The sequence below is a fragment of the Xylona heveae genome, assembly GCF_001619985.1.
Source record: "Xylona heveae TC161 unplaced genomic scaffold L228scaffold_2, whole genome shotgun sequence".
Taxonomy (NCBI): domain Eukaryota; kingdom Fungi; phylum Ascomycota; class Xylonomycetes; order Xylonales; family Xylonaceae; genus Xylona; species Xylona heveae.
Window position 1 is genome coordinate 982,087 of NW_017264194.1, and position 23,602 is coordinate 1,005,688.

Genomic DNA, 23,602 nt, shown 5'->3' on the forward strand with positions numbered 1-23,602 from the left:
TAGATGACTCAGCACATGGCGAGCATGATGAGTCTCGGCAATGGTGTTTTGATTGACATCATTGAATCATGCCTGGCTCTCATTGTTTTGCTTGTTGATCAGTCCGCAATATGGCCGCAGGCAAACAATCCTGCTGTACGTGATGAATGTTGTACTTATTACCGGTGTATAGTACCCTCTCAAATTATGCCCCATGGAAGCTCCGGCAATATCCAAATCTTGTTATACTTGCCGGCGCCGGCGTATCCAATGCGACAGGTCGAAAACACCTTGTCTCAAGTGCGAAAAGGCCGGACTTGACTGTTTTGAGGAGAGGCCTCTACGCTGGGTGCGCGGGGTAGCTATCCGCGGGGGTATGCGGGGACGATCCTTCGCGAAGACCTCGGCGGAGCAAGTGGATGAGTCTTCCATCCTGTCCTACTGGTCCCTTGGAACTCGCCTTAAGCCTGGTAAGCACGATCCATTTGCTTTGACGTCTTACAGACCTATCAGGGCGTTGTCTACGGGTAACTAGTTCGTCCTGACTGTGACTCCAACAGATGTGCTTTTACCCGAACTTTCCAAATATGTGTCGGGTGCTCGTTCATTAGGTGTGCCACGAGCTATGATAGATGTGGCTATGTCGAGTTTAGATAGCAGATCTAGATATTACTTGGACTACTGTAAGCTCGAGGTTTTGAACAGTGGCTCATATACGAATATCTGACCTTTTACTTAGATAATGACCGCATATGCAAGGTCTTCATCGTATATGACAGCGAGAAAAATCCATTCCGAAGTCTCATTCCTCTTGGCTTGAACGAACCTGTTCTCCTGGAAACTATCCTCGCACTAGCAGCCCGTCATCTGGCGAATGCGGGCCATTTATTTTCTGATCTTGGGGAGAGAATGCTGCCCGAGTCTGTCAACGCTCATTGCGAAGCGCTTCACTTCAAACACCGTGCCATCCAGGGACTTGCAAGCACTTTGAGAAATCCTGCGTTGTACCAGAAAGACGCCACTATCGCCAGCGTATTTCTTCTGGTATTTTTAGATCTTCTAGAGTCGGGATGTGACCGATGGAACTACCATCTGGAGGGCGCGAAGAGGTTGATGACCTTGATGAAGCCGCACGATCCAGGCCGGACCATTGAGGGGATACGCCATTTCATTACCAATCAAATTCATCTGTGAGTGCATGGTTGCCAAAAGTAAACTTGCGTTATAACGGCTAACCACTGACATCTAGGATTGAGTCTCTAGGGACTACTTTTGTACGACCAAATCTAGTTTCCAAATTTATCTCCGCTCAGGAGACTGAAACTCCGCTTCAAGACGTTGTCGAGCAGTCTTTCCTTGGCTGTCCCGGGTATATATTAAGCGCTGTCCAACATTTCTCTGTAGTGAGAGACAGAATAGCCGATGGAGACTCTGCTAGTCTCACTTCCGCTGACAATCAATTACATGATATTATATCCGTCCAAGAGTCTATCAAGAATTTTGACTGTCATGCATGGGCTGCAAATCTGCCTCAGGAGCAGTCCGCTGCACGGGATGTTCAACAGCTCAGCATGCTCTCCCGATCCTACCAGCTGGGCGCTAGTCTATATGGCCAACGGGTCTTAGATGCTATAACCCAGAAGGTAACGCCTACAGGCACGATTCTGAGCGAACTAATCGAGGTGATTGGCGCACTACGCGATGATCCATCTGTGTTCAAATGCATTCTCTGGCCCATTTTTGTCGCTGGCCTGGAGTGCAAAGATCCGTTGCAGAGGACGTTTTTGATTCAGAGCCTAGAGACCTTCTGGGAGTACACATACTGTCTGAATGTGATCAACGCTGCCCGTATACTGCAGGAGTACTGGGCGCAGGAAGAAAATCGAGGAAAACTGCCTTCGCAATGGATATTTAATGTTGGTCGCCAGGGACGCGACTGGTTGCTGATTTGATTGCCTCGAATGTCGGGTGACTGGATCCATCTCACCATAGCCTCTACGGACGTTTCTTTCGACCTCCGAACCCTGTCAGATCTTCTTATCAAAGGCCATTTCATCCCCCTCCCTCCAAATCCGCGAAGTCCACCGGATCAAGAGGACACGTTAGGTAATGCCTCGAGCACTCTGCGCTTACCAGTGAGCAGGGCATTCTCAAGTCCCCGGCTGCAGGGCGCTTTGGCCGTCTTGGTTCTAGTTGGAGGAAGCATATATTCTCGAAAGTGGACTGGACGCAAATGACTGCGTGTCGTATGTAAAGGCAGGATATATATTCCAGAATTCAGGCTTTTTTTGTGCCAAGCATGGAATCCTGATGACCCAGCATAGTAAGTTTTGTGAGAAATTTTTATAATTATTCTGCTAACCAGAGTTTCAGGATTCAATGCTTTGGGTCTTGCTGCTGGAGTACCTCTACTAGACCTAGGAAACTATAGACCAGTGACGAGGTTCATGCTCTAAAGGGTCCTGTTGACTCCAGACAGGTGATCCGTCGAAGAATAAATTGGAGACGATCCAAATTATTTCTGGAGAAGGCATCTAGAATAGATACGTTATTTAGCATTATCTTAGCAATTCTGCAAATGCTATCTAGGTTATCCTTCAGTTTCTTTAATGACTGCTGGCTAAGCAATGACTGAGCAGAGCACGAGGTCCCACTAAAACAAATTCAAATCATACTTCAAATTAAACAGAAAATTAATTCAAACCACGGTTTCATTTAGTTTTTCTGATAAGGATCCAAGCTTGTTAATATGTAAAATAACCCATTCAAAGACCATTTTTAGCCGCACTCCATTTTATATACTACCGGAGTAAACATGCTTGTGCTGGATTTAATAGTCTTGTTTGTCCGAACAAACCATGCTATTCCTATCTGGGACTTATCATGTAAGTTACGCGGAACTTCCGCCCCGAAACCCGCAGATCGTAGGCACCAACACTTTAATTCCTTCTCAGCTGGGAAATCTTAAAGCCAGAGGAGGGAGACCAGTGCGAAAATATATCTCCAATTGAGAATACCAGTATAATGGCTTCGTCACCGAAATATTTGACAGGCGACAAGGCCGCAATCAATGAATTCCTTGACAAGTTCGATGTAAGCATCCGCTTCCTGTTATGCGTCATTTCATATTATGATACGGCCAATACAGCCAATTCCTAAGCAATGGCCCGGCAGATTCAAAGCAATTTCATGAAATAGTGAAGCTAATTAGACTCCAATTAGGTCTTTCTATTCGATTGCGATGGTGTGTAACCCCGACCTCCCTCTATCTGACCGAGCTCAACAATAAGACCATGGTTGAAGACGGCTTTGAAGACATAAGGCGTCCAGACATCACATAAAATATATGGCACGTTTACTGAGGACCTGAGGAGAAACACAGGCGTATTATGGTCAGGCGATCATCTCTTCGAGGGGACCGTTGAAACACTAGAGTTGCTACGATCTCGAGGTATGTTCTTCCTCCTGTGCTTTACCCCACTATAACCCCACCTTCGAAGGGACCCCTTTCCAAAATTTAGTATCTGGTTTGGGAATCGCAGTTCAAGGCATCCCACGGGGACTCCACACCAGAGGAACACTGAGAGCTAACTGAAGTGCAGGAAAGCAAGTCGTTTTCGTGACAAACAACAGCACAAAATCCCGCGCAGACTACAAGAAGAAACTGGAGTCAATGGGAATTCCAGCGACTGTCGTAAGTCCCTCTCCTTTTCACCCCTTTTACTTACAACTTGCTCACGCAAGAGTCAAAACTATCCGCAGGACGAAGTCTTTGGCTCTTCCTACTCTGCAGCTATTTATATTTCGCGAATCATCAAGCCGCAGCCGCCGCGTAACAAAGTCTTTGTACTAGGCGAAGCCGGTGTCGAAGCCGAGCTCGAATCCGAAAACATTTCTTATATTGGCGGAACCGACCCGTCGCTGCGCAGGGACATTACACCCGAGGACTTCAAGGCTATTGCCTCGGGCGAGGCGCTTGACCCTGCAGTCGGCTACGTGCTCGCCGGACTCGACTTCCACGTGAACTACCTGAAGCTTTCGATAGCATTCCAGTATCTTCGACGAGGCGCTAAATTCCTGGCAACGAACGTGGACAGTACCCTCCCGAACGCAGGATCACTCTTCATTGGCGCAGGTGGCATCAGCGCGCCCCTGATTCGTGCCATGGGTGGCGAGGAACCTATTGCGTTTGGCAAGCCCAACCAGAGCATGATGGACGCGATTGAGGGCAAGTTCCGCTTTGATCGATCTCGCGCTTGCATGGTCGGCGATAGACTCGACACCGACATCAAGTTTGGCATCGAGGGTCGTCTGGGAGGCACGCTCTGTGTCTTGACAGGTGTGAGCAAGCGCGAGGACTGGGAAGCCGAAAACCCTGCTGCTGTGCCGGCCGCGTATGTGGATACGCTGGGCGATCTGCGAGTGGCCGCATAAATGGTACGGAGACGGTCGACCTCCATGATTGTTAATATGGTTCCGGGTCAAGCAACACAGACGCAAGCATAATCACTTGTACATAGACTCGTTTATATACTCTGATGAAATTAGAAATAGAATTCAAAGTATCCCCAAAAGACTCCATTACACTGCCCATATTTGCCCAACCTGCCAAGTCATCTGCCGTGATGTATGAAAACGAAAAGAAGCAAATTCAACACAAAAGAAAAGGGAAAAAACAACAAATAAGACATAATAAAACCTCGTAACGAAGGAGTTAGAGCTGGAGCGCTATCACGATTCTGCTTCCTCCTGCTTCACCGCGCCCAGATGTTTCAGCATATAACTCCGTTTGAAATATGTATTCGGATGCACAATCGTATCGAGCTCTGCTGCGCCCCACGTGCCGTCATCTTTGACCTTTTTGATTTCCCCCTTATGCGCATACTCAAAGACACGATTACACGCCATGTGGAACCGTTTCTTCTCCACATCTTCGCGGACGCCGCGGAGGACATCGCGGTCCGAGACGCCCGTGGCCTGCAAGAGGGCCGTGAGATTATCCGTGCTGAAATGACGATAGGGGCACCCATGTGCTTCCCCGGGCCCGGGCGGATGTTCCGTGAGGATCTTCTGGCAGGAATACGGACTGTAGCCGCGTCCTCGACGGTTCGCGTCGCCGCCGACATCGCCGTACGAGTGGCGGATATTGTACCGGTACTCTTTGTTGAAGGTGTCGTCTGTAATGTTGCGGAAGGACTGGCGCCAGAACAGCAGGCAGTCTTCGAGCGAGAGCCCGATGCCCTTGAGGAAAAGCGTGTACTGTAGTCGCCCGAAATGCTTCAAGTGTGCGTTCTTCCGCAGCGTCATGTGTAAGTTGCGCATGCACAGCGGGAAACTCTGGGATAAGGTGTCGATGGATCCGGCGTTGATCGGCGCGCCGGGGATGTGCGCGTTGCTGTCGCTGTAGGTGGAGTCCGGCGCGGTGAAGTTTTTCGACAGGTGGCTCAGGATGGGCGAAAGGCGGTCGTCCTCGTCCAGTCGAGGCAGAGCGCGGCTTGTCAACTGCAGAGCATTTCGACTCAGTATGCCGATGATGATTTGGAAAAGGTACTGCATCGGCAGCTCGGAACATGATGAAATTGGGAAGGACGGAAAGAAAGAAAGAAAGAAAGAAAGAAAGAAAGAAAGAAAGAAAGAAAGGGCGGGATTAAAATGGGAAATAGATATATCTAGACGTACCTCTAGACTCCGCTCAAGACGGGCAGTAAATTCTGAAACAACCATGCTCATCTGCTCTCGCATCGGAACATATGCCTTGCCGCGTTTCAACAGGACTCGTCGGCCTTCCACCAGCTCCGGGACGCGCTCCCAGTCGAGCTTGAACCAGTTTTCGTCTTCCAGGCGTCTGACTCCGGGCGTCGACTGAAGCAATTCGGCGCCGAGTTCACGCTTTTCGTCATCGCCCACGACCTCCCAGTCAAAATTCAGAGTCTCAACAAATGCTTGTCTCTCGCGGGCATCGTCATTCTGGAACCGTAGCTTGAATAATGCAGTTTCGACGCGCGCGAAACGGCGGCGCAAGTCATCTGTAGCGGAGAAAGCGAGGCGTAGGATAAAGTGGGAATAGTGATCTTTCTTTCTCTCATTTGCGAGCTCAGACGAGGAGGATGTGTTAGATGAGAGCGGGAGATATTTCTGTAGCAGAGGGGTGATGTGGGCGGCGGTCTCGGCGGGGGTTTTGTTGCGAAAGGAACATGCTTCTAGTTCCGCAAGGACTGTGAAAAGATTATATACTGTTTAGCAAGAGGAAAAGGCAATTTTTTTTGTAAGGGGGATTGCGACGGAGCATACTTCGCAGACGATCAATGGCCCACTGCTCGAATTCCTCGAGTGTAATCTCTGCCGTAGGCGGTATTTCATAAAAGTTCAGCCGGTGAGGATATTCCTGTGGCTTGTAGCTCGCTGTCGCAAATTGCTTTCGTTTGTGGTCGAATGTCGCCCGCCTTTTGGGGTCAATCCGAGCAAAATCTTGACGGATCATGGTGGGGTTGTTTTGCAAGTGCTATGCTTAATTGCTGCCTCTCACAGCTGGCCCCCGAGCCTTGGTGGTTGAGGTTATCCACGATCAGCGGGAGACGCGACCTAGCGACCACACGCGACGCGTTTCGGTCATAATTGATTGCTACGGCGATCCATAAAAACCATATGTGCGACATCAACTCCAGGCAAGTGCTTGAACAGTCGGAGAACAAGCTCAGTTCCAAGATTGTGAACTTGTTATTCTAATTCTAGGCGCTCAACGCCGCGTCTAATATCTAATTACAATGCGTTTATCTTATGCAGCAAGACTTCAACATATGAAAACTCTGGTGGTATATCGAATAAGAACCGCTGCAGGACGTCAGGCAGAGAATCTCGCTGTATTAATCCTTCCGTAGAGATCACGTCGTGCGGTCAAGGGGCCAACATTGTTTGTGACTTGTAATCCGGATCATGGCGACGATACGTGCTTGATGGCTTATACAGTCCGAATGGCATATGATTCTGGTATCGGATCAATCACGATCTCGGGCTGAAGAACCAACTGCTTCTTTTGTTGCCGCTGCTGTTCTCCTGAGATTGCACCGTCGGGAAGCTGGGAGGCATACCGCTGGTTTCCATCGTCCCTCCGCCACGCAGGGGTTTAGCTATCCTGGAACCAGCCCCTCCAAAGCTGAACCCGCCCGACGAAGGCGAAGAGGAAAGACCACGCGTAGAACCGACCTTTGCTGCTTCAAGTCGCTCCTTGACGGCCGTGAGCTGAGCCTCGAATCTGGAGTTTCTTTTAGTATTCTTTCCCGGTTGAACGCCACGAGTTTTAGAGACGTACCTGTGATTTGCTGCCGTCAACTTCTCTTGACTGTCCTGCAACAATCCCTCGAGGCTTTGTATCCGTTCATTTCGAGCGATCAATTTCCGTTCCGCGATCGCAACTTCTTTCTTGAGACTACCATTTTGCTCGACCAATTGGCGTTGCACGTGTGTCAGTTGCTCCAAATTCCGCTCGAGGAATGCCATTTTCTTCTGTTGGGACCGGTTGTTGGAGCTCTTGAGGACGTTGTTATATTGCTCCCTGGCTTCGTCTAGCGATATTTCCAGTTCGATCACCTAGTCCAACGGTTAGCCAGTCATTTTACTTTTGAGCAACAAAAGACAAATACTCACTCTCTCGCAGCGATTCTGAAGGTCCCGCATTAGACTCTTTTTCATCGCATCAAAATCGGCAATCTGTTGCTGCACGGACTTTCCACTTCCGCCCGTCGGCGCAGCAAGGCCATTGAGTGCGCCCGCTTTCAGTGCTTGCCGTGTATTTGCAATATCCGCTTTGAGTTTTTCGTTCTCTTTTGAAGCCCGCTCAAGGTCTTCCTTGAGCTGCTCGATTGAGAGATGGCGAGTATCGTCTCTATCGGAATAAGCGTTCGCGAGGCGAGACTTGACTTCCTCGATGTCTTCGCTACTTAAGTTGCGCTCGAGGACCTCTTCGTATTCTCGTTGTACGTTTGAGAGCCGCTCTTCGAGCTCGTCTCTGCGTTTCTGGTGCGCCGCGGTATCTTCGCCTTGAACATGCAACGAAAGATCCATCTGCCGAACAAGGTTTTGCGTCTCAGAAAGCTTAGACCTGATGTTTTTGATGTCATCTGGTCTCATTTCAGAGCCCACAGTCGTAGCTTCGAGCAATGAATCCACAAGCCAAATAACGTCGTTGATGCTCTTTTCGCTCTCGGAGAGACTTTCGCCGCCCAAGTCAAAACCAGCCATCATCTTCGCCATTCGCTCTGCCTTCTTCCTTTCCTTTTCATCCAGCGCAGCGGTTGTCTCCTTTGCGCTCATCTTCACATCCAACAATTGCTGCTTCACCTCATCTAGCTCTGTCGTGAGCTCCGAGTTGGCTTCTTTGAGCCCATCCATGGTAATTTGTGCCTCTCTGCTCTCGAAACTAATCCTTTCAAGAGACATCCTCATCTCATCAACTTCGCTGGTAAGCTTTTCATTCTCCTTTGCTGTCTTCGAGTTGTGGTCTTTGAGGAACTGTAGCTCCTCTTTTGTCTCTCTCAGAGTTTTTTCAACATTTGCCAGTTGGGTCTCTTTTTCGGAAATCTGATCCTGTAATTCATTTTCGCGGCGTAGGAATTCCTCTCTTTCGTCTTTATCAAGAAGGATGCTTGGCGTGCTCGCGCGGTCTCCAAGTCTTGAATCCGGTCGAGAAGGACTGTCCGTCCTTCCTTGGTCTGCATTCTGCAGTCTGGACGGAGTAGCAGGCCGCGGTTTCGTATCCGACTTCAGATTAGGTATGCCATCTATGGCAAGTGGTAGAGCCCAACGCTCTTTCGGAACGCTCTCGCCGCTCCGCCACAGCTGAATTTCACCTTGCAGGGTTGACACATAATTTTCAAACGTCGTTACCTGATGTTGAGCCTTTTTGAGTAGCTGCTTCAGCTCTGCCGGACTAAGCTCAGCGTTGATCTTTGCCTTATTCTTGATCGATTTCGCCCGGACACCAAATCTTAGGGTGCTAATAGTCTCCGCGTCATTGTAACTGCTCGGAGAGCAGTTGATGATCAGTGTTGTTCTTGAATTTCCACCCAAACTTTCTTGCAAGATTCTGGTAAGCTTCGAGTCTCGGTAGGGGATATGTGTAGATTTGCCGTCAGTCAGAGAATTAATCACCATTCCTAATGCACTCAAACTCTTGTTGATTTTCTTTGCTTCTTCAAGAGTCTGGCCGCTCGCACCCGTTTTCCCGACCTTTTCGCTACCGGCCAGGTCAACAAGAAAGAGCTGGCCACTCTTTGCGGAGCCAGTTTCGACATTTTTTTGGGTGATTGTGATGACAAAAATCGAATGGGACCGTGATGACTCCTGGTTCATGTTCGTGGCAGCCACTGCTCGGGCGTTTCCACCGCGGCGCATGACCTCATAAACTTCCTGTACGCTAGAGACGTAGATTTCCAAAAGACCCTTGACATATACACCTCTATTCTTTTCTTCGTGCACCGGAAGGTTGTCATTTTGAGGAGCCAACAAATCCCTGATCCTCTCCATGTAAATCTCCATGTAGCTGACCCTAACTGTATACTCGATATTCCCTGGACTGGCCAAAATACTCGCAAATATTTGTTCCACAATCCGTGGTATTATTCCCTTCGTATCATCGTCGTCGATATCTGATCCCATCATGGTATAAGACTTTCCCGCACCTGTCTGGCCATAGGCAAAGACGGTTCCGTTATAGCCATTTAAAATATCGTCGACCGTGGATCGGATAGAGAAATCGAAGACATCGTTTTGACGGCAGTTCATATCAAAGACGCGATCAAATGTAAAAGCACCGGTTGCTTCCTTTGACTATATCCCGTCATGTTAATACTGCCATTTGAGGTAGAAGATGCACATGTATGATGGGACTGTATGTGTCCAAGCATGCAGGTTGTTCCAATGTGACCTACATTTAGACGGCATGTATCTTCCGATTCAAAGTCGACTATCGGTTCTCCTCCACTGGACAGCTCGACCTTATTCTGTGGTCGAAACCGCGCCACCACTGGGATACTCGTCAGCCCATATTGCAAAGTCAAAAGATATTTCATTCCCGTCAAACAATACCCTTTATGGAGTTGTTCGCAGAACCCGTGCTGCTCCTATTCCGTTATCAATCGTTAGTACCCGAGATTATCATGGATTTGGGTCCCGAAGACTTACGCCATGATGTTTAAAGTCTTTGACGATTCAATATTAGTTTAGCAAACTCGACAATATTGTCATAGATTTCGATCTCTACTAGTTTGAGCCTGCCAGTCCCACGACGCATTGATTAATTGGTGAGGGGAGTCGCGGCCTCTGCGATGGTTCCGCCGTTACGGCCTCGCGCAAAATGCTGCGCAAGGTCAGAAAATCGGATTCGGCCGGTTATCGATCAACAGACGTGATCGCAAGACTGCCCGTGGAGCTACTTGACGTGCAGGGGCTATATGCACAGCTTTGTCACACTTGACAGGGCCAAATTAATGGTGTTGACAATTGGTGTTGTTCGGCTTAGGCTCGACAACGCGCTAGCGGCATCCCTAGCTAATGTTGACCCCTCGGACCCCTCGCGGCCCGCCCACTGAAATTGGCAAAGGCGGCTCGCAAGATATTCGCCAGGAATAATCACTGACGCAGAACACCAAAATCATGTTTTTTGATAGAGAATGAATGGAATTTCGATCTGTATGAAGTAGAGAAATGTCATGAATCGACAAACGAGACCGCTTTGCTATGCTTTTCACACCAGCAAACACCGAGCAAAAAACTAAATACATAGGGGATCTCCATAAAGAACACCTTCCCAAAGAAGCACCTTCATCCGGCACTCAATGACACCAAATTCAACGATCATGATCTCATCATTCCGCCCGCAAGGGACATACATGCGGTATATGGCCAATCCACAGATTCCGAGTATCCGTCAAGATTCGCCGTTCCGGAAGCCAGGGAACTTGAGACAAAACGAAGCTTCATCCCATAATGCCGCCAAAAGAAAAAGACGCCCGAAAAGGAAAAGTAGTGCGATTGTTCAATCCTCCCAGCTCTTCTCAACGGTTTCTCGTACTCGTTTGGTGTACTCTCGGCGGTTGTCTTTATAAAGGTTTGAGGCCTCCACATTAGCAGGAGAGGAGGTGTTGGGATCGTTCAGGAGACTGTTCGAAAAGTCCATCATCAGTACTCGTGTTCAGTCCACTGGTAGGAATGAAAGAGCAACACCGATTGTGGGAATTTACCTTTGAATGCTTGTGAGAATGGCAGCTACGTCATAGGTCGGACTCCAGCGATTTTGCAAAATGTCTAAGCACAGCTCACCGGTACCATAGACATTTGGATGGAACATTTGACTGATGAATTTGACCCCCGGAGGTTTATTTGGGTATTGTTCTTCAAAGTGCATCACTAGCCGGAAGGTGCCATCCTCGAAAGGAGTGTCAGCAGGCCCAATAATCACAGCGTTCCTGGACATCATTCGAATTAGCCTTATATGTTCCGATGTGTCGGATTCTCGTAATTTCATCGTAGTCACGTACCAAGTCATGACATTATCGGCAATGGGAGAGGCCGATACTCCGGCGGGGGGATCGGTTTGCATGCGCTGTGACATGGGCAAATTAGCGTCTATTCAATGTAAATGTTGATTCGTAGGACAAAAATTTGAGTCTATAGACAATATGTATCGATGTGGGGTTTATGCAAAAAGCGTGAACTTCAACGCATCATGGCGGGGCTCACCTTGAAATCACGCATCAAACGACGTCGTGCTGAAGTCGACATGATGGTCTCTAAGGCGTCCGAAAATCTAATCGATAATATAGAGAATGGGTAATCTGTGTAGAAGCGATGCAATGCGCAGAGGTTGAAAATGGCTGAGTTGAAACAACTGTCTGGCGAGAGCGAATGTATGATGAAGAAAGGAAGAGAAGACCAGCGGAGTCTGAGAGGCGATGATGTTCCGATCCGCGGGGGGATTATTGGAGGTCGTTGCGGTCACCGTAGATAGCGCCTCACCTAAATTGAAGCGAAACGGGAAGCATTTGGTAAGATTCTCGGATCCGCAATCAACTACGTATTGTAGACGGCAAAAGACGACTTCACCACGTCAGTTGGTCAGCTTGGTCGGGGGTGAAAGAGCACCTTACATGTGCTTTGTGGCTTATCGTTCATTTACAAAAGTCTAGGAATGTGCCATACTGACTTACCTTATCTGATAGCAATACCAACGGTGTAACGGAAAATGGAGCCTCATGACTCCTTTGCCGCCTTACCAGAAGACATGCATCATTCACCGTCAATCAATCTATGATTTTTAATAAAACCAGACAAAACAAATATCAGCATCTTCGATATCTGCGGGATTCTATGAAAAAATTAATCATTGAGCTTTGAACAAAGCCAAGAGCAAGGTCACGAGATCAATCATTATTTGGGGAGACATTTATGCTTTGGGCAACCATTTGGGGTTAGACTGGATTGCTTGCCGTGTGACGCGCTGGCGTTATTCCCCGTCTTAGACCTGATTGGGTAGCTTGCTGTTCATCAAGGTGCCCTCGAGACTAATCCAAAGAAGGAAATTCCGTACCTTATCCAAATCACGCGTGCCCATTTATCCCCCATTTGCCCTATCGTCTGAGCTTCCCCCAGACGGAGCTGATAAGAACACACTGTATACGAGCAGTCGGTAGCTGAACCCTTGAGCTCAGAGAGTCTTAGTCACCGCCCCTCTTCCTGACGCCTATATCTCTCCTCCTCCCCGTTGTCCCCAGCTCCTTGCTGCTTTTATCATAGCTCTGCAAAATTCAGCCTCCGTAGATCATCCTTGCTGTTATATCTGTTTAACTCGGAAAATGGGTGCCTCCCAGTCCAAAGTACCTGACCCAGTAACGAATGAGAAGCTCCCGGAGCGGCTGCGAGCTCTCGAGATTAGGGGAGAAGAATCCTTCTCAGAGAAAACTCTCAAAGGTATCGTAAAACACCAGTGCACATCTATCCTTAGGGTCAGATATTCCAAATCATACGGCTGCTGATCGGTATCTTCTTGCAGTCCCACATTATTCGGCTTCAGGGTCGCCTGATGTCTCAATAACTAAGGCCGAAACATGGGAGAAAGAGCTACTCGAGGACCCAAAGGTATATTCGACCTCGGGTTTAGATCTGAATGAACCAGCTAACCTGGATCACAAAGAACCGTCTCGCCCTGGCGGCACTCTCCTCAAACGCGCCCACTACTGTCTTGACGTCTCGATCCGCTGAAATCGCGGACACGCAGAACTTCAATATCAAAATCCCATTTGAGGGTGGCCCCGTCACTAATCAGAACCGCTCCGGCCGTTGCTGGCTTTTTGCCTCTACAAATGTCTTCCGTGTGGCGCTCATGCGAAGATATAGTTTGGAGCAATTCGAACTTAGCCAGTCCTATCTCTTCTTCTGGGACAAGCTTGAGAAGGCGAATTATTTCCTCGAGCAAATTCTCGACACACTCGACGAAGACTTGGACAGCAGATTGACCCAGACTCTTCTGGCCAGCCCTGTCGGAGATGGTGGTCAGTGGGATATGGTCGCCAACCTTGTTGAAAAATACGGATTGGTAAGTCTGAACAGCACCTATTGTTTCTTGCGCTCCCTGCTGCACAACAACCAAACAGGAATCTGTCACGCCTATAAACCGCTAATTTACATTTGCTCATGTAGGTTCCTCAAACTCTTTATCCCGATTCGTACAATGCACGAAACTCGAGTGCTATGGACACACTCTTGACGACCAAGCTCCGCGAGGATGCTCTGGAACTACGCCGTCTCAGCAGTAAGATTGTCAATGCCAAGTCCTCGCTCTCCGGAGTGAAGGAGAAAATGATGCAGGAAATCCATGGCATAATTACACTTATGCTTGGGCCTCCACCTAGCCCATCCAAGGAATTTACATGGGAGTTTTATGACAAGAACGGCAAGTTCAAGAAGATTGTCACAACTCCACTCAAGTTTGCCCAGGACCTTTCGAGCCCCGAATCTGTTCGCGCTTGCGCAGGAACAGACGTCCATCAACTTTTCAGCCTCGTCAACGATCCAAGGAACCCATACGGTAAGCTGCTCAGTGTATCCAGACTTGGAAATGTCACTGGCGGCCGACCTATTACTTATGTGAACGTTGACATGAATGTGAGTTTCCCTGAACCTCTCCCTTAGATCCATCATTGTGGTCATGGCGTAAATAAAACACTTTCTGACTGTCAACCTTCCTCCTTCTATACGAAAAGACCATGAAATCCGCTTGCATTAGCATGCTTCGCGCCGGTCTGCCCATCTTCTTTGGAAGTGACGTTGGAAAATACAGCAACTCAACGTCGGGCATCATGGACGTCGACTTGATTGACTACGAACTTGGTTTCAACATTAAACTTGGCATGTCCAAAGCGCAGCGCCTCATGACTGGCGAAAGCGCCATGACCCATGCCATGGTCTTGACTGCCGTGCACGTAGTCGATGGCAAGCCTGTCCGATGGCGCGTCCAGAACAGCTGGGGCACCAGCGCTGGCACCGACGGGTACTTTGTCATGAGCGATCGCTGGATGGACCAGTTTGTGTACCAAGCTGTGGTGGACCCGTCCTTTGTTTCAAAGGAGGTCAGAGACGTGCTTAAGAAGCAACCAAAGTCAGTACTCTCTCTACGTATTCCTTTAACAAGCCAAGTTGGTTTTTCTTTACTAACGTATGAAATTATGAACAGGATGCTCAACTTGTGGGACCCAATGGTGAGTATCAATCTTAAATCACCGCACATGTAGTCTGTCACTTGCTAACTAAGAAACTAGGGTGCTTTGGCATAATTTTGCCCGCTTTGGTATATCATAATGAATAGATGGATATATTATGCATGGCGGATGCATCGAATCTTTTAGTTTTGGGTTTCTCGCGTCATATGTTGGATATCTTTTGTACTGTGCTTCCCTCTAGGCGTAGAATTTTGATATCTCGATGCAGCTTGATTTTGATTTGCTCCTTGATTTTCCTCCCCGTTCTGCATAGCTGACTTAGGCCATCATCCGTACTGCAATATGATTTTGTCACCGTTACACTGTGGCCTTGCCAGTAGATAGACCCATTAATCGAGAATAAGAATTATGGCAAACACGAGATGCAGTCAAGAGTTATACCCCCGAGTGACTAATCCCAGTTGACATGATCCTGGATAATTCAAACGTTATATTATATCCTTCTTTGCAAGTGAAAAAGCAGGATTGCTTTCCAGAGCTAAAACAACTCTATGACACCAGTCACGTAATATAATTAATGCAGGGTTCGAATAACATATTCAGCCCTCCAAAAACTCCTTGTACGCCAAACCCTAGTTCTTCCCATGGGATGATCGCGTCTCTTTCTCCGTATTGCGGTTTTTCGAAAAATGCAATGATAAAACCCTCGTGTAAATGTGCCAGTACCGTGATGCGAGATCTGGTAGATCGTCCGGCCAAAATGCTGATGCACCATCGACGCAGACAAAGAAAATTAGAAAGATATTAATAAAGAAGAAGGAAAGCAAGGAAAATGGGAACAGAAAGTAGAAAACAGAAAACTGAAACAGAGAACGGAGAACAGAAGCAAATCTATCGTTTTGCCTCAATCCACGATCCAGCAGCCCAGGCAAGTGCACATGCTAAGAGAGCTCCAACGCCAGCAATCGACTTGGACCAAGTGCGATCTACTTGGACTTTTACCGCGCCGATGTTTTCTCTGCGGATTCTTCTTGCTGCTGCGGCTGCTGCTTCACCTCGTGGCTCGGCTTCGGCACGCCCAGGCTGGGCAGCAGGAGGTGATGCAAAAGAAGAGGAAGAAGAAGATTGAGCCTGCCGCTCGGGCGTATCAGACCGCTTGCGCTTCTTGGCGATCAATTTGCCCAACTGTACGAGATCTTCTTTCCACTCGGACGCGTTTCCTGCGCCTGAACCGCCGTTTTCGACTTCCACATTCTGGACGTTGCCGAAGAAATCCATGACAAGCCTGCTCCGCGCAGCTTCTTCCCCGCCGGTAAACAAATCGTACCGGATCCCAGGGTGCGAATGGATCTTCGCCTCGTCGTAGCTGTCGAATAAATCGCCAAGAGTCATCTTGGATGAAGGCTCTCGAACATGGGTCTCCAAAAAGTCCAAGTTGTAATACGTATATCGATCAATGACGGCGACGCCGACGTCGTTGTCTGCGTGGTGGGAATAAGACGACTGGTCGATTTCCGAAGAGCCCGTGGAGATGATGTTTGGAGAGTAGATTTTGCTGTACATTGTGTTGGCTTGGCATGTGTCGATCATGAAGAGCATTTCGTGGTATCTGTACACGACAGGATCATCAATTCTCTGTAATTCCATGAAGCGGCGGATTTTCCCCAGAAATATATCACAGAAAGGATGTGAAAGCAGCATACCTCTTCTTTTCCCACATTTGCTCAAACGCATCAGCGAGGTCAAACGCGCTGATCTCTTCTGCATCCTGAAACTTGAGAAACTCGTTTCCCCCATGCCCAGTCATGTATACAAGAATATTACTCCGATCGTCTGTCAAGAGCCGCTTGCTTCGAGGCATTTCTTCTCCAACCCGATCGGTCAGTAGTCTGATAAAGTTCTCCACAGTGACTTCGTATCCGCGATAGTCGACTTCAATATTATCTCCGTAAAGATCCAGTGCTCGATCGGCGTTGTTGTATACGGTTCCCGGAAAGGCATTGCGCGGGTTGCAGGCCATGTCGTCTGGTAGCATGAGAATGATCTGCGAGTCGGGGATCCCAAGCCGTTTGACGGTCCGGTAGAGTGATAGCACATTGGCCAGGTGTCGATAGTTGAACCAAAAGCGCGACGTGCATACCAGAACGGCCCAATTCGATGTATGCTCTGCGCTCGCAAGGGCCAGATATAGGAGTAACCCGAAGAGGGTCAAAAGTAGGCGCATCTTGAGGATGGTTGAGTGTGTTGAGTCTTTCTCTATTTGTGCGAATTCATATGGTTATGCGGATATGGTGCCCGCACGAGACACCGGTATTTCAGGTGCTTCTGTGCTTGCTGTATAGAATGCCTAGGGTGGTGTGTTGGTGTTGTTCTTGAAACAATCAGGATGGCTTATGGTGATTAGTGATGATGATGTTGCCCCGTGCGCTACGTAGGAGCCAAGGGAGGAAATGCTAACTGTAAGCGTCCGTTCTCTTACCCGACTACCGATACCAGACTTTGCAAATCTCGCTACTACGGTAGCTAAATTTGGCGTAAAGATGCTGTTAGTTTTAGCCCCATATCGTGTTGCCACTGGCCAAATTGTTATAAAGCTGGCTGTTGCTTTCCAGCGAAAATAGGACTTTTGCTCAGCATGAGTTGAGCCTGGTTAGGGTATATGACCCCGGCAGTCTGTTGAAAATTGATCTGTATTAAAAAGGAATTTTTGAAGATAAATATCATGTCCAGTATCTTACTTCTGGTCTTCAATTGTTTATTTGATATTTTGTGATTCAAGCAATGGGAATATAATAGTTGTATTCTTCTATGGCTCGCTCATTTGGGTCATGCCTGGACCGTCTGCTCCATGATTATCCGCCCCTCTAGTCTTGGCCTGATACCGGTTGTCCAGCTCGGCATGAACTCGCCCTCATCATCCCAGACCATACCAACATTCTCCCTCTTGACGCCAGCCAGTCTCATCCATTTCCTGGTAACCATCCTCGCCACAGTGCATCTCCTTTCACGATGGTGGGTACCTGGAGAGGCCCTGCCAACAGTCATCGTTTCGTCGTCTGTATCATAGTCTAGTTCGGCTGGCTTTTCTTCAACCGCAGGTTTCGGTGCTTGCGGATCATCCGTGTCGGTTGTCGTTTGACCAACCGGTGCTTGCGAGTCGGGCTCTTTGAAATAACCGCTCTCACACATGCGCTCATGAATATTCGTTAGATGCATTCGAATGTGTGGACCCATTCGTCGCCATTTCCCAATAACTTTGAGGCTCATAAAATATTGACGCAAAATTGTGCTGATCATGACGCCCTGCTCTTCTGAGACCAATTCTTCTGCTTGCCCGCCTTCGCTTTCGACAAGTAAGGATTGGAAACCGTCTTTCCCTCGGCCCATATACCCTCTTGTACAGAGGACATATTTTCGTTCGAGATCGAGCGGACCATCCCCGATGCGCGCCCATAGTATCCTTGATCCAGACGGCGCTTTAGGATTGAACTTGAATTGAATGCTAGAAACTTGCGAAAAACGACCTGCAATGTCTCAAAGTCAGTGGTCTACTTGCTTCGCGTGTCTAAAAAGACAGTCTCACCTTCCAATGCTGGATATTTGGAAACAGAGTTCTCTAATGCTTCTAGTATGGCTCGGCCAGTAACTCTGAGAACAATGACGGGATCTTCAAAAGGAAAGCAGTTCATGATGTCTTTCAGATGAATGATACCAGGAGAATAGATCTGATCTCCTCTGATTGTTCCTCCAGCCATGAGCGCACAATCAGCGTTGTAGTAGTGACGCATCAAATCGCACACGAAATTTCCTAAATTTGACTCTTTCAAACGGGCCGTCTCAAATCTGGCATCGAGAGGCACTGCTGAGTATCCTATAGGCTTTTCAAGTTTTGCTGCAGAAAAAGGTTGGCTAAACTACTTTGCTGTGTAGACCTGATGAGATGCTCACCTTTCAAGCTTGTTTCAAGTCTCTCAATCGCTTGAAGCGTCACAGGATCCTCTGCTACCTCGCGCAAGACGTCTCGACGAGTAATGTCAAAATCCCATCCATGGCTTCCGTCTTGCTTTTTCCGAGCTTCAATGTAGCTTAATTGCCTGAAGTCGGTTCCAGAGCGAAGAACATGGGTTTTATTAACGAAATGATGACCATAAAAGTGATCATGACCGCCCATAATAATATCGATAAGCCCTGGTGTAGTTTTCTCTGCAAGTTTTAGATCATTGGGTTCACGCTAGTTGTGCGTCGTGTGTCAGTGAGTGACCAAGGAAAAGGGAGGCATTCTTAGATACCATATGTGTAACAGCGATGATAATTTCTGCGCCTTGGGCTCTTAGCCCAGGCACCAACTCCTCAGCAGTCGCCGATGCTGACTTGTATATAAGATTCGGCGGTAAGGAATTAATCGTCTCCAGCCTACCCTTATCAACATTCTGGTGCTTAGAGGTTGAGAGGCATTAAGTCATCTTACCACTCGCGCTCAACTAGTCCAATAACACCGACTTTAATGCCATTTGAAGAAGTGAGTATCAAAGTCTTCTGACAGTTTCCAAGAGCCGCATTTTCTTCAGCCAGGTCTGGGTCCAGCACGTTGGCTATAAGCCAAGGGAACGTGCATCGCCCCGCTAAATATCGAAACTGCGTTACACCAAAATCAAGATCATGATTCTTGGGCAGTATTAGCTCCTGATTTTAGATTATCGGCGCCTTGGAAACATGACTCACTCCCAAGCATGCCACATCGATGCCTGTGCCATTGAGGAAATCGATCATGTGAGCACCTTTGCTGATTGCTTGAAACAGATTTAGCCTTAGTCCTTTTCGAAAAATGGAACATTTATTGAATCCTTACTGCTTTCAATTGATGGGTTGAATGCATCTCCGGAAAAGAAGGTCAATAATTTGGGTTGCGAATCATATTGTGGGGAGTTGTATTCGTTGATGAGGGTCTGAAACCGAGCGATGCCGCCGACGGGATCCTGTGATCCGGCTCTATCAAAGTCAGTCAGCAAACCCCCTTTTCTTAACTTTCGTAAACAGTTTTAGAAACAAACATACTCTACGTGGTATACATCATTGTAATGCAAAAGACGGAGATCTGGAGGATCATTTCGGCCGCTAGAGAATGTAATCGATGTACCAGGTGGAGCCATGATAAGCTACCACCAAGAAGTAAAGGAGTATGGTTTGTCAAATTAACATCTAATTAGACTTTGGTGCCGAATCAGTCCGTGCTAAAATTTTCTCTGGCCTTTGTTGTCCTACTCCAGCGGCACCAAGCCCATCACCTCATTTGAGTCATAGCGTGCCCCAGATCCGCGATATTGCCGCAAAATACCGCCTTTGCGGGAGTAACCACAGAACTACCCACTAGTCTATATTCGGACAATTGAACCTTACAGAGTGATCATGGATGTGTTGATATCATGAAAGAACATTAAAACACGGCCCTGAGCAGTTCTGCTTCGGCTACCAAACAGACTGGAATAAAGACTTTTCTTTACGAATGAAGAGAGGGTTTTCATCCCTAGGATCTTACACCTTGCACAATGCATTGCGAGCGCCCCAAGAATTCATCGATGCTAAGGGTTGAAGGGAAGCAAGATATCATCCGGCAATACGATCATCAAATGCCGGGTTCGCAATCACTGATCCAGATGCTCTGTAAGTATATAATTGATTGTCATTTTTTTTGGGGAATGATTATATTATTATCATACAATGTGACATCGTGCCTTAATTTGGAAACCCGTAAAGATATATCCAATCCCAGTCATCATTAGTGAGTAGAGTAGTGCAACTTCGAGGCAGAGGGTCCAACCTGGCTCTCTGATATCTCTGTAGAAATCCAGATATACCATTGAAACCACAATCCACCCTCCCTCTCGAGCGGATACATGTCATGTTTTCATAAATATTTTATACAAAGCAAAGTATTCATAACGGAATTCCACAAAGGATTTCCTTCCGCAACGCCTCTCATGCTATTCATGACAGAGTCTAGGCATCAGGTGTCGCGAGATTCATCAATTGTCCACCGTCTCTTCGGCCCCTTGTCGCGTTCAGTCTTCACCGGCGAAGGAGAAGAACCCCAAAGCCCAGCTTGACTTGGTCGCCGTAATTCGCCACTGATTGACAATGCGTACTCGTCTTCTGTGTCGAGCTCATCGGCGGTTGTTGCAGCCCGAGGCCTGCTCAGAGTCTCCTGTGTTTCCTGGAGTATCTGTGGCTTTGACCACAGGCCTCCCACCGAATTGCTCCGTGAACCCAAAGCGTGAGATCGCGCAAATGTGGAAGCAGAGCTAGAGCTTCGTCGAACGCCCCCCGATGCCGCATTTACTTCGGCCAGGGCAAATGCTCTGTCGGCCTGGGTCGTGCCCGAGGCAAGGGAACCTACCCGCTGTCGATGGTGCGATACTTGTGCGTGGAGTTTTGGAGAACCTTGCTGGATAGTGACAAGAGGGTTTGACCCTGGTCTGAGATGTTCAGTCGATGCGACAAGCTTGATATCATACGTCTCTGACAAGCCAGCGTCAATAGAAGATCTGCGTCGGTTCATGATCGCCTCGGACATGGATTTCTCTGCATCGGCTGGCGATCCGGGCCGCGGAGTCATAGTATCCTTTCGTACCGCCATAGAGAGGGATGCCATACCCACATCTAAGAGCACAGGCTGATTTGTCAACGCGCCGATGAGTGCGTTGCAGCCAGCGCCGTGAGTGACTAAAATCAAGACAGTATCCTCATCATCGTCACCGTTGTCCGGGGTGTCCGGACTCTTGAGGCCACTCTGATCCTGATTAGTATACCATAAAACCATCCTTTGGAGGCCGTTTCGAAAACGTTTATGCATGGAGCTCCATTCTTCGCCATATTCACCGCCATCTCCCCATTCGAGTGGCTCACGCATGCTGTCCCATTGATAATCAACATCTACGCAATGATCCCGTGCATGTGCAACGTAACCACGTGGGATCGGATCCGAAGTCGAAATTGCCCAGGTAGGCGTAGGCGGAGTATACCCCATATCTGCCGGAGCGGGTGACGCGATTTTGTTGACAGCTCTTCCTCCGGCTCTGCCATTGCTTGCACTGCTAATACTAGTAATACTGCTCGCCCTATCCCTGCGCGAGAGAGCATCCTGAAGCTCAGAGGCAGGCGACGGGGATAAGTCGTCCCTAGTGGCCGCGTTAGGCTGAGCAGCTGAGCTTTTACCGCTCCAACCTCCTGGGAAGTGTCCTTGACTGGGGCGCTTGTCAGAACCGTCCTGTGCGGAATCCATATAGTCGCCGCGGCGAAGGAGGTCTGCCTTTGCTCCAGCAACCATCATCAACGAGGCTGGTGGTGGCGTAATCTCCTCAAAGTAGTCTGGCGAGAGCCATTCGCCCAAAAATGCGTCGACACGTAGGACTGGCCTTTTGAGATGTTTGCGATGATGCGCCTTCTGCAGCACATGACGAGTTGGGGAATCGTGAGGTTCGGGAATAGCTTCCAAGCTTGAGGAGCGTGCTGAATCGCCGCCACGTGCAGGCGATCGAGAATGCATGCGTGCAGGCCTTCGATTTGCAGGATGGTGGGCGCCATGGTATTGGGCCATGCCAGCACTAATTGCGATGGAGGTCTGTACACACCGGGAAAAGGGAGATGTATGGATGTAGACCTTGTGCTTTCGGCGAGCGCCTTGCGAGGGGCTCGGAGATTGGCTCTGCTGACCGCCCGGTGACGAGGCATCGATGTTTGTCTGATTTATCTCTGACGCAAGGCTATCCACACTACCCTTTCTAGAGGTAGCACCAGATCTCTCTCGCGCATGCAGAAGACTGGCTATTCTAGCACCTAAAGCCCTTGACTGAGTCCAACCTCCGTATGTCAGGGGGGAGTCGTACGGTGTAGGGGAAGTAAAGTGCCATTGTCGGTCGGCAGCATCTAATCGCGCTCCATGCCTGCCCGTTTTCATTAATCGCAAATTCCACCGTTGTGTGTTTCGCAAGTCCAGCTAGGCTGTCCTTAAACTGAGAACCATGACGTACCTGACAACAATGACAACCGCAGGTGGTCCACCCATTGCACCAACGGTTCACAGCAATGCAGTCGCACAGCTGATCCTACTCCGGAGCTCCCTTGCCAAGCAGTAGATAGATTGTGCAGGGGATTCAAGCTGATGTCGACTATTTTAAAGACCGGCGAGAAGTTGGGGGCGGCGGCGTGTGGGGACAAAAGGAGGGGAAGCGCCTCAGTAGTGACGCGAAACAAGTCGAAAGATAATATGCGGGGTGAATCAAAGAATCAAAATACAAGTCCAGTAGGATGCAATTCAGGGTTTGAATCGACCAGGATGACCGCAGCGCGCTATCCGCAGTTTGAGGACGTCCAATTGCTTTGTTGGAGGGGTATAACTGTGACAGTATACGTCAAGGCAGCAAACCACAAAACTAAGCGGGCTCTACCTCCGTACAAGTACAGAATACGCGGGGAATAATAATCCTCGGTATGCGACGTACAGCACGGACACAGGTAATCAGAATTCCTCTGTTGTCAAGTAAGACAAGATGTGAGGAAGTCAAGGTACTGAAAAACAATTTGTACAATTCTACTATTTTTTTTTTCTTTTACTCCGTGCTCGGAGTCACGATAAACTATCACTTAGTCAGGGTTGGGGATTTTTCTTCAAGGATGGAGGAAGGCGACCCCGGTGGGCCAGAACGAAAGACCCTTTCTAAGCTCGTCATTCTCGGCGTTTTTCTGCTTCTAGTGACTGAGAAGAGTAAAGGGCCCGATTTCATCATCGTGAAGAATGAAAACGATGAGTAAGCAGTGACATCTTATCTTGATAATCTCTGAGTTACGCAGGTACTTGTGCATGGTGCATTATTTGCACAGAGACGCGACCCGACGCGTCTCCCAAAAGCCAGGAA

At 48.4% G+C, this 23,602-nt stretch overlaps 9 protein-coding genes across 9 annotated transcripts; 3 read left to right on the top strand and 6 right to left on the bottom strand.

The window, feature by feature from the left end:
* The first annotated feature begins 117 nt into the window (after positions 1–117).
* Positions 118–2,153, top strand: L228DRAFT_62662 (C6 transcription factor (Acr-2)). Its single transcript, XM_018336782.1, has 4 exons — positions 118–449; positions 540–662; positions 719–1,169; positions 1,229–2,153. Exons 1-4 carry the CDS (start codon positions 194–196, stop codon positions 1,929–1,931), a joined length of 1,533 nt encoding a protein of 510 aa, XP_018190693.1. The 5' UTR covers positions 118–193; the 3' UTR covers positions 1,932–2,153.
* A 758-nt stretch (positions 2,154–2,911) lies between these two features.
* L228DRAFT_243932 (4-nitrophenylphosphatase) lies at positions 2,912–4,557 on the top strand. Its single transcript, XM_018331807.1, has 5 exons — positions 2,912–3,072; positions 3,202–3,223; positions 3,362–3,430; positions 3,582–3,673; positions 3,742–4,557. The coding sequence occupies exons 1-5, from the start codon at positions 3,004–3,006 to the stop codon at positions 4,411–4,413; spliced, it is 924 nt and encodes a 307-aa protein (XP_018190694.1). The 5' UTR covers positions 2,912–3,003; the 3' UTR covers positions 4,414–4,557.
* A 153-nt stretch (positions 4,558–4,710) lies between these two features.
* L228DRAFT_208058 (DNA primase large subunit) lies at positions 4,711–6,460 on the bottom strand (the record flags this gene model as incomplete). The annotated part of the gene is made up of 3 exons (XM_018329746.1): positions 4,711–5,481; positions 5,659–6,194; positions 6,271–6,460. The coding sequence occupies 3 exons, from the start codon at positions 6,458–6,460 to the stop codon at positions 4,711–4,713; spliced, it is 1,497 nt and encodes a 498-aa protein (XP_018190695.1).
* A 249-nt stretch (positions 6,461–6,709) lies between these two features.
* Positions 6,710–10,440, bottom strand: L228DRAFT_243933 (kinesin heavy chain). The gene is made up of 6 exons (XM_018331808.1): positions 10,159–10,440; positions 10,063–10,097; positions 9,906–10,000; positions 7,624–9,804; positions 7,289–7,566; positions 6,710–7,231 (listed from the first exon to the last, which is right to left on the bottom strand). Exons 1-6 carry the CDS (start codon positions 10,161–10,163, stop codon positions 6,979–6,981), a joined length of 2,847 nt encoding a protein of 948 aa, XP_018190696.1. The 5' UTR covers positions 10,164–10,440; the 3' UTR covers positions 6,710–6,978.
* A 571-nt stretch (positions 10,441–11,011) lies between these two features.
* L228DRAFT_208039 (ubiquitin-conjugating enzyme E2 2) lies at positions 11,012–11,757 on the bottom strand (the record flags this gene model as incomplete). The annotated part of the gene is made up of 4 exons (XM_018329745.1): positions 11,012–11,135; positions 11,217–11,441; positions 11,514–11,578; positions 11,716–11,757. The coding sequence occupies 4 exons, from the start codon at positions 11,755–11,757 to the stop codon at positions 11,012–11,014; spliced, it is 456 nt and encodes a 151-aa protein (XP_018190697.1).
* An 898-nt stretch (positions 11,758–12,655) lies between these two features.
* L228DRAFT_243935 (bleomycin hydrolase) lies at positions 12,656–15,139 on the top strand. Its single transcript, XM_018331809.1, has 7 exons — positions 12,656–12,942; positions 13,025–13,110; positions 13,166–13,567; positions 13,672–14,136; positions 14,235–14,629; positions 14,705–14,729; positions 14,790–15,139. Exons 1-7 carry the CDS (start codon positions 12,828–12,830, stop codon positions 14,802–14,804), a joined length of 1,503 nt encoding a protein of 500 aa, XP_018190698.1. The 5' UTR covers positions 12,656–12,827; the 3' UTR covers positions 14,805–15,139.
* A 183-nt stretch (positions 15,140–15,322) lies between these two features.
* On the bottom strand, positions 15,323–16,914 carry L228DRAFT_255108 (hypothetical protein; the record flags this gene model as incomplete). Its single annotated transcript, XM_018333870.1, has 4 exons — positions 15,323–15,453; positions 15,923–15,975; positions 16,018–16,299; positions 16,394–16,914. 4 exons carry the CDS (start codon positions 16,912–16,914, stop codon positions 15,323–15,325), a joined length of 987 nt encoding a protein of 328 aa, XP_018190699.1.
* Positions 16,915–17,473: 559 nt separating this feature from the next.
* Positions 17,474–19,978, bottom strand: L228DRAFT_258602 (5'-nucleotidase). Its single transcript, XM_018334095.1, has 8 exons — positions 19,746–19,978; positions 19,540–19,679; positions 19,413–19,480; positions 19,159–19,355; positions 18,980–19,103; positions 18,639–18,921; positions 18,274–18,582; positions 17,474–18,214 (listed from the first exon to the last, which is right to left on the bottom strand). The coding sequence occupies exons 1-8, from the start codon at positions 19,838–19,840 to the stop codon at positions 17,517–17,519; spliced, it is 1,914 nt and encodes a 637-aa protein (XP_018190700.1). The 5' UTR covers positions 19,841–19,978; the 3' UTR covers positions 17,474–17,516.
* A 403-nt stretch (positions 19,979–20,381) lies between these two features.
* L228DRAFT_243937 (hypothetical protein) lies at positions 20,382–23,151 on the bottom strand. Its single transcript, XM_018331810.1, has 2 exons — positions 22,718–23,151; positions 20,382–22,630 (listed from the first exon to the last, which is right to left on the bottom strand). The coding sequence occupies exons 1-2, from the start codon at positions 22,750–22,752 to the stop codon at positions 20,695–20,697; spliced, it is 1,971 nt and encodes a 656-aa protein (XP_018190701.1). The 5' UTR covers positions 22,753–23,151; the 3' UTR covers positions 20,382–20,694.
* Between the last annotated feature and the right edge of the window lie 451 nt (positions 23,152–23,602).

Coding starts and splice junctions, on each gene's coding strand:
- L228DRAFT_62662 (XM_018336782.1), top strand. CDS start 194: ATGGAAGCTCCGGCAATATCCAAATCTTGTTATACTTGCCGGCGCCGG. Junction 450..539: donor TGGAACTCGCCTTAAGCCTG/GTAAGCACGATC, acceptor TGACTCCAACAG/ATGTGCTTTTACCCGAACTT. Junction 663..718: donor TAGATATTACTTGGACTACT/GTAAGCTCGAGG, acceptor CCTTTTACTTAG/ATAATGACCGCATATGCAAG.
- L228DRAFT_243932 (XM_018331807.1), top strand. CDS start 3,004: ATGGCTTCGTCACCGAAATATTTGACAGGCGACAAGGCCGCAATCAAT. Junction 3,073..3,201: donor AATTCCTTGACAAGTTCGAT/GTAAGCATCCGC, acceptor GACTCCAATTAG/GTCTTTCTATTCGATTGCGA. Junction 3,674..3,741: donor TGGGAATTCCAGCGACTGTC/GTAAGTCCCTCT, acceptor AACTATCCGCAG/GACGAAGTCTTTGGCTCTTC.
- L228DRAFT_243933 (XM_018331808.1), bottom strand. Junction 9,805..9,905: donor AAGATACATGCCGTCTAAAT/GTAGGTCACATT, acceptor GACGGGATATAG/TCAAAGGAAGCAACCGGTGC. Junction 7,567..7,623: donor TTCAGAATCGCTGCGAGAGA/GTGAGTATTTGT, acceptor CCGTTGGACTAG/GTGATCGAACTGGAAATATC.
- L228DRAFT_243935 (XM_018331809.1), top strand. CDS start 12,828: ATGGGTGCCTCCCAGTCCAAAGTACCTGACCCAGTAACGAATGAGAAG. Junction 12,943..13,024: donor CTCAGAGAAAACTCTCAAAG/GTATCGTAAAAC, acceptor ATCTTCTTGCAG/TCCCACATTATTCGGCTTCA. Junction 13,111..13,165: donor AGCTACTCGAGGACCCAAAG/GTATATTCGACC, acceptor TGGATCACAAAG/AACCGTCTCGCCCTGGCGGC.
- L228DRAFT_258602 (XM_018334095.1), bottom strand. CDS start 19,840: ATGGCTCCACCTGGTACATCGATTACATTCTCTAGCGGCCGAAATGAT. Junction 19,481..19,539: donor CAACCCATCAATTGAAAGCA/GTAAGGATTCAA, acceptor ATCTGTTTCAAG/CAATCAGCAAAGGTGCTCAC. Junction 18,215..18,273: donor CAAATATCCAGCATTGGAAG/GTGAGACTGTCT, acceptor GAGACATTGCAG/GTCGTTTTTCGCAAGTTTCT.
- L228DRAFT_243937 (XM_018331810.1), bottom strand. CDS start 22,752: ATGGGTGGACCACCTGCGGTTGTCATTGTTGTCAG. Junction 22,631..22,717: donor GCGGTTGTCATTGTTGTCAG/GTACGTCATGGT, acceptor GAAAACGGGCAG/GCATGGAGCGCGATTAGATG.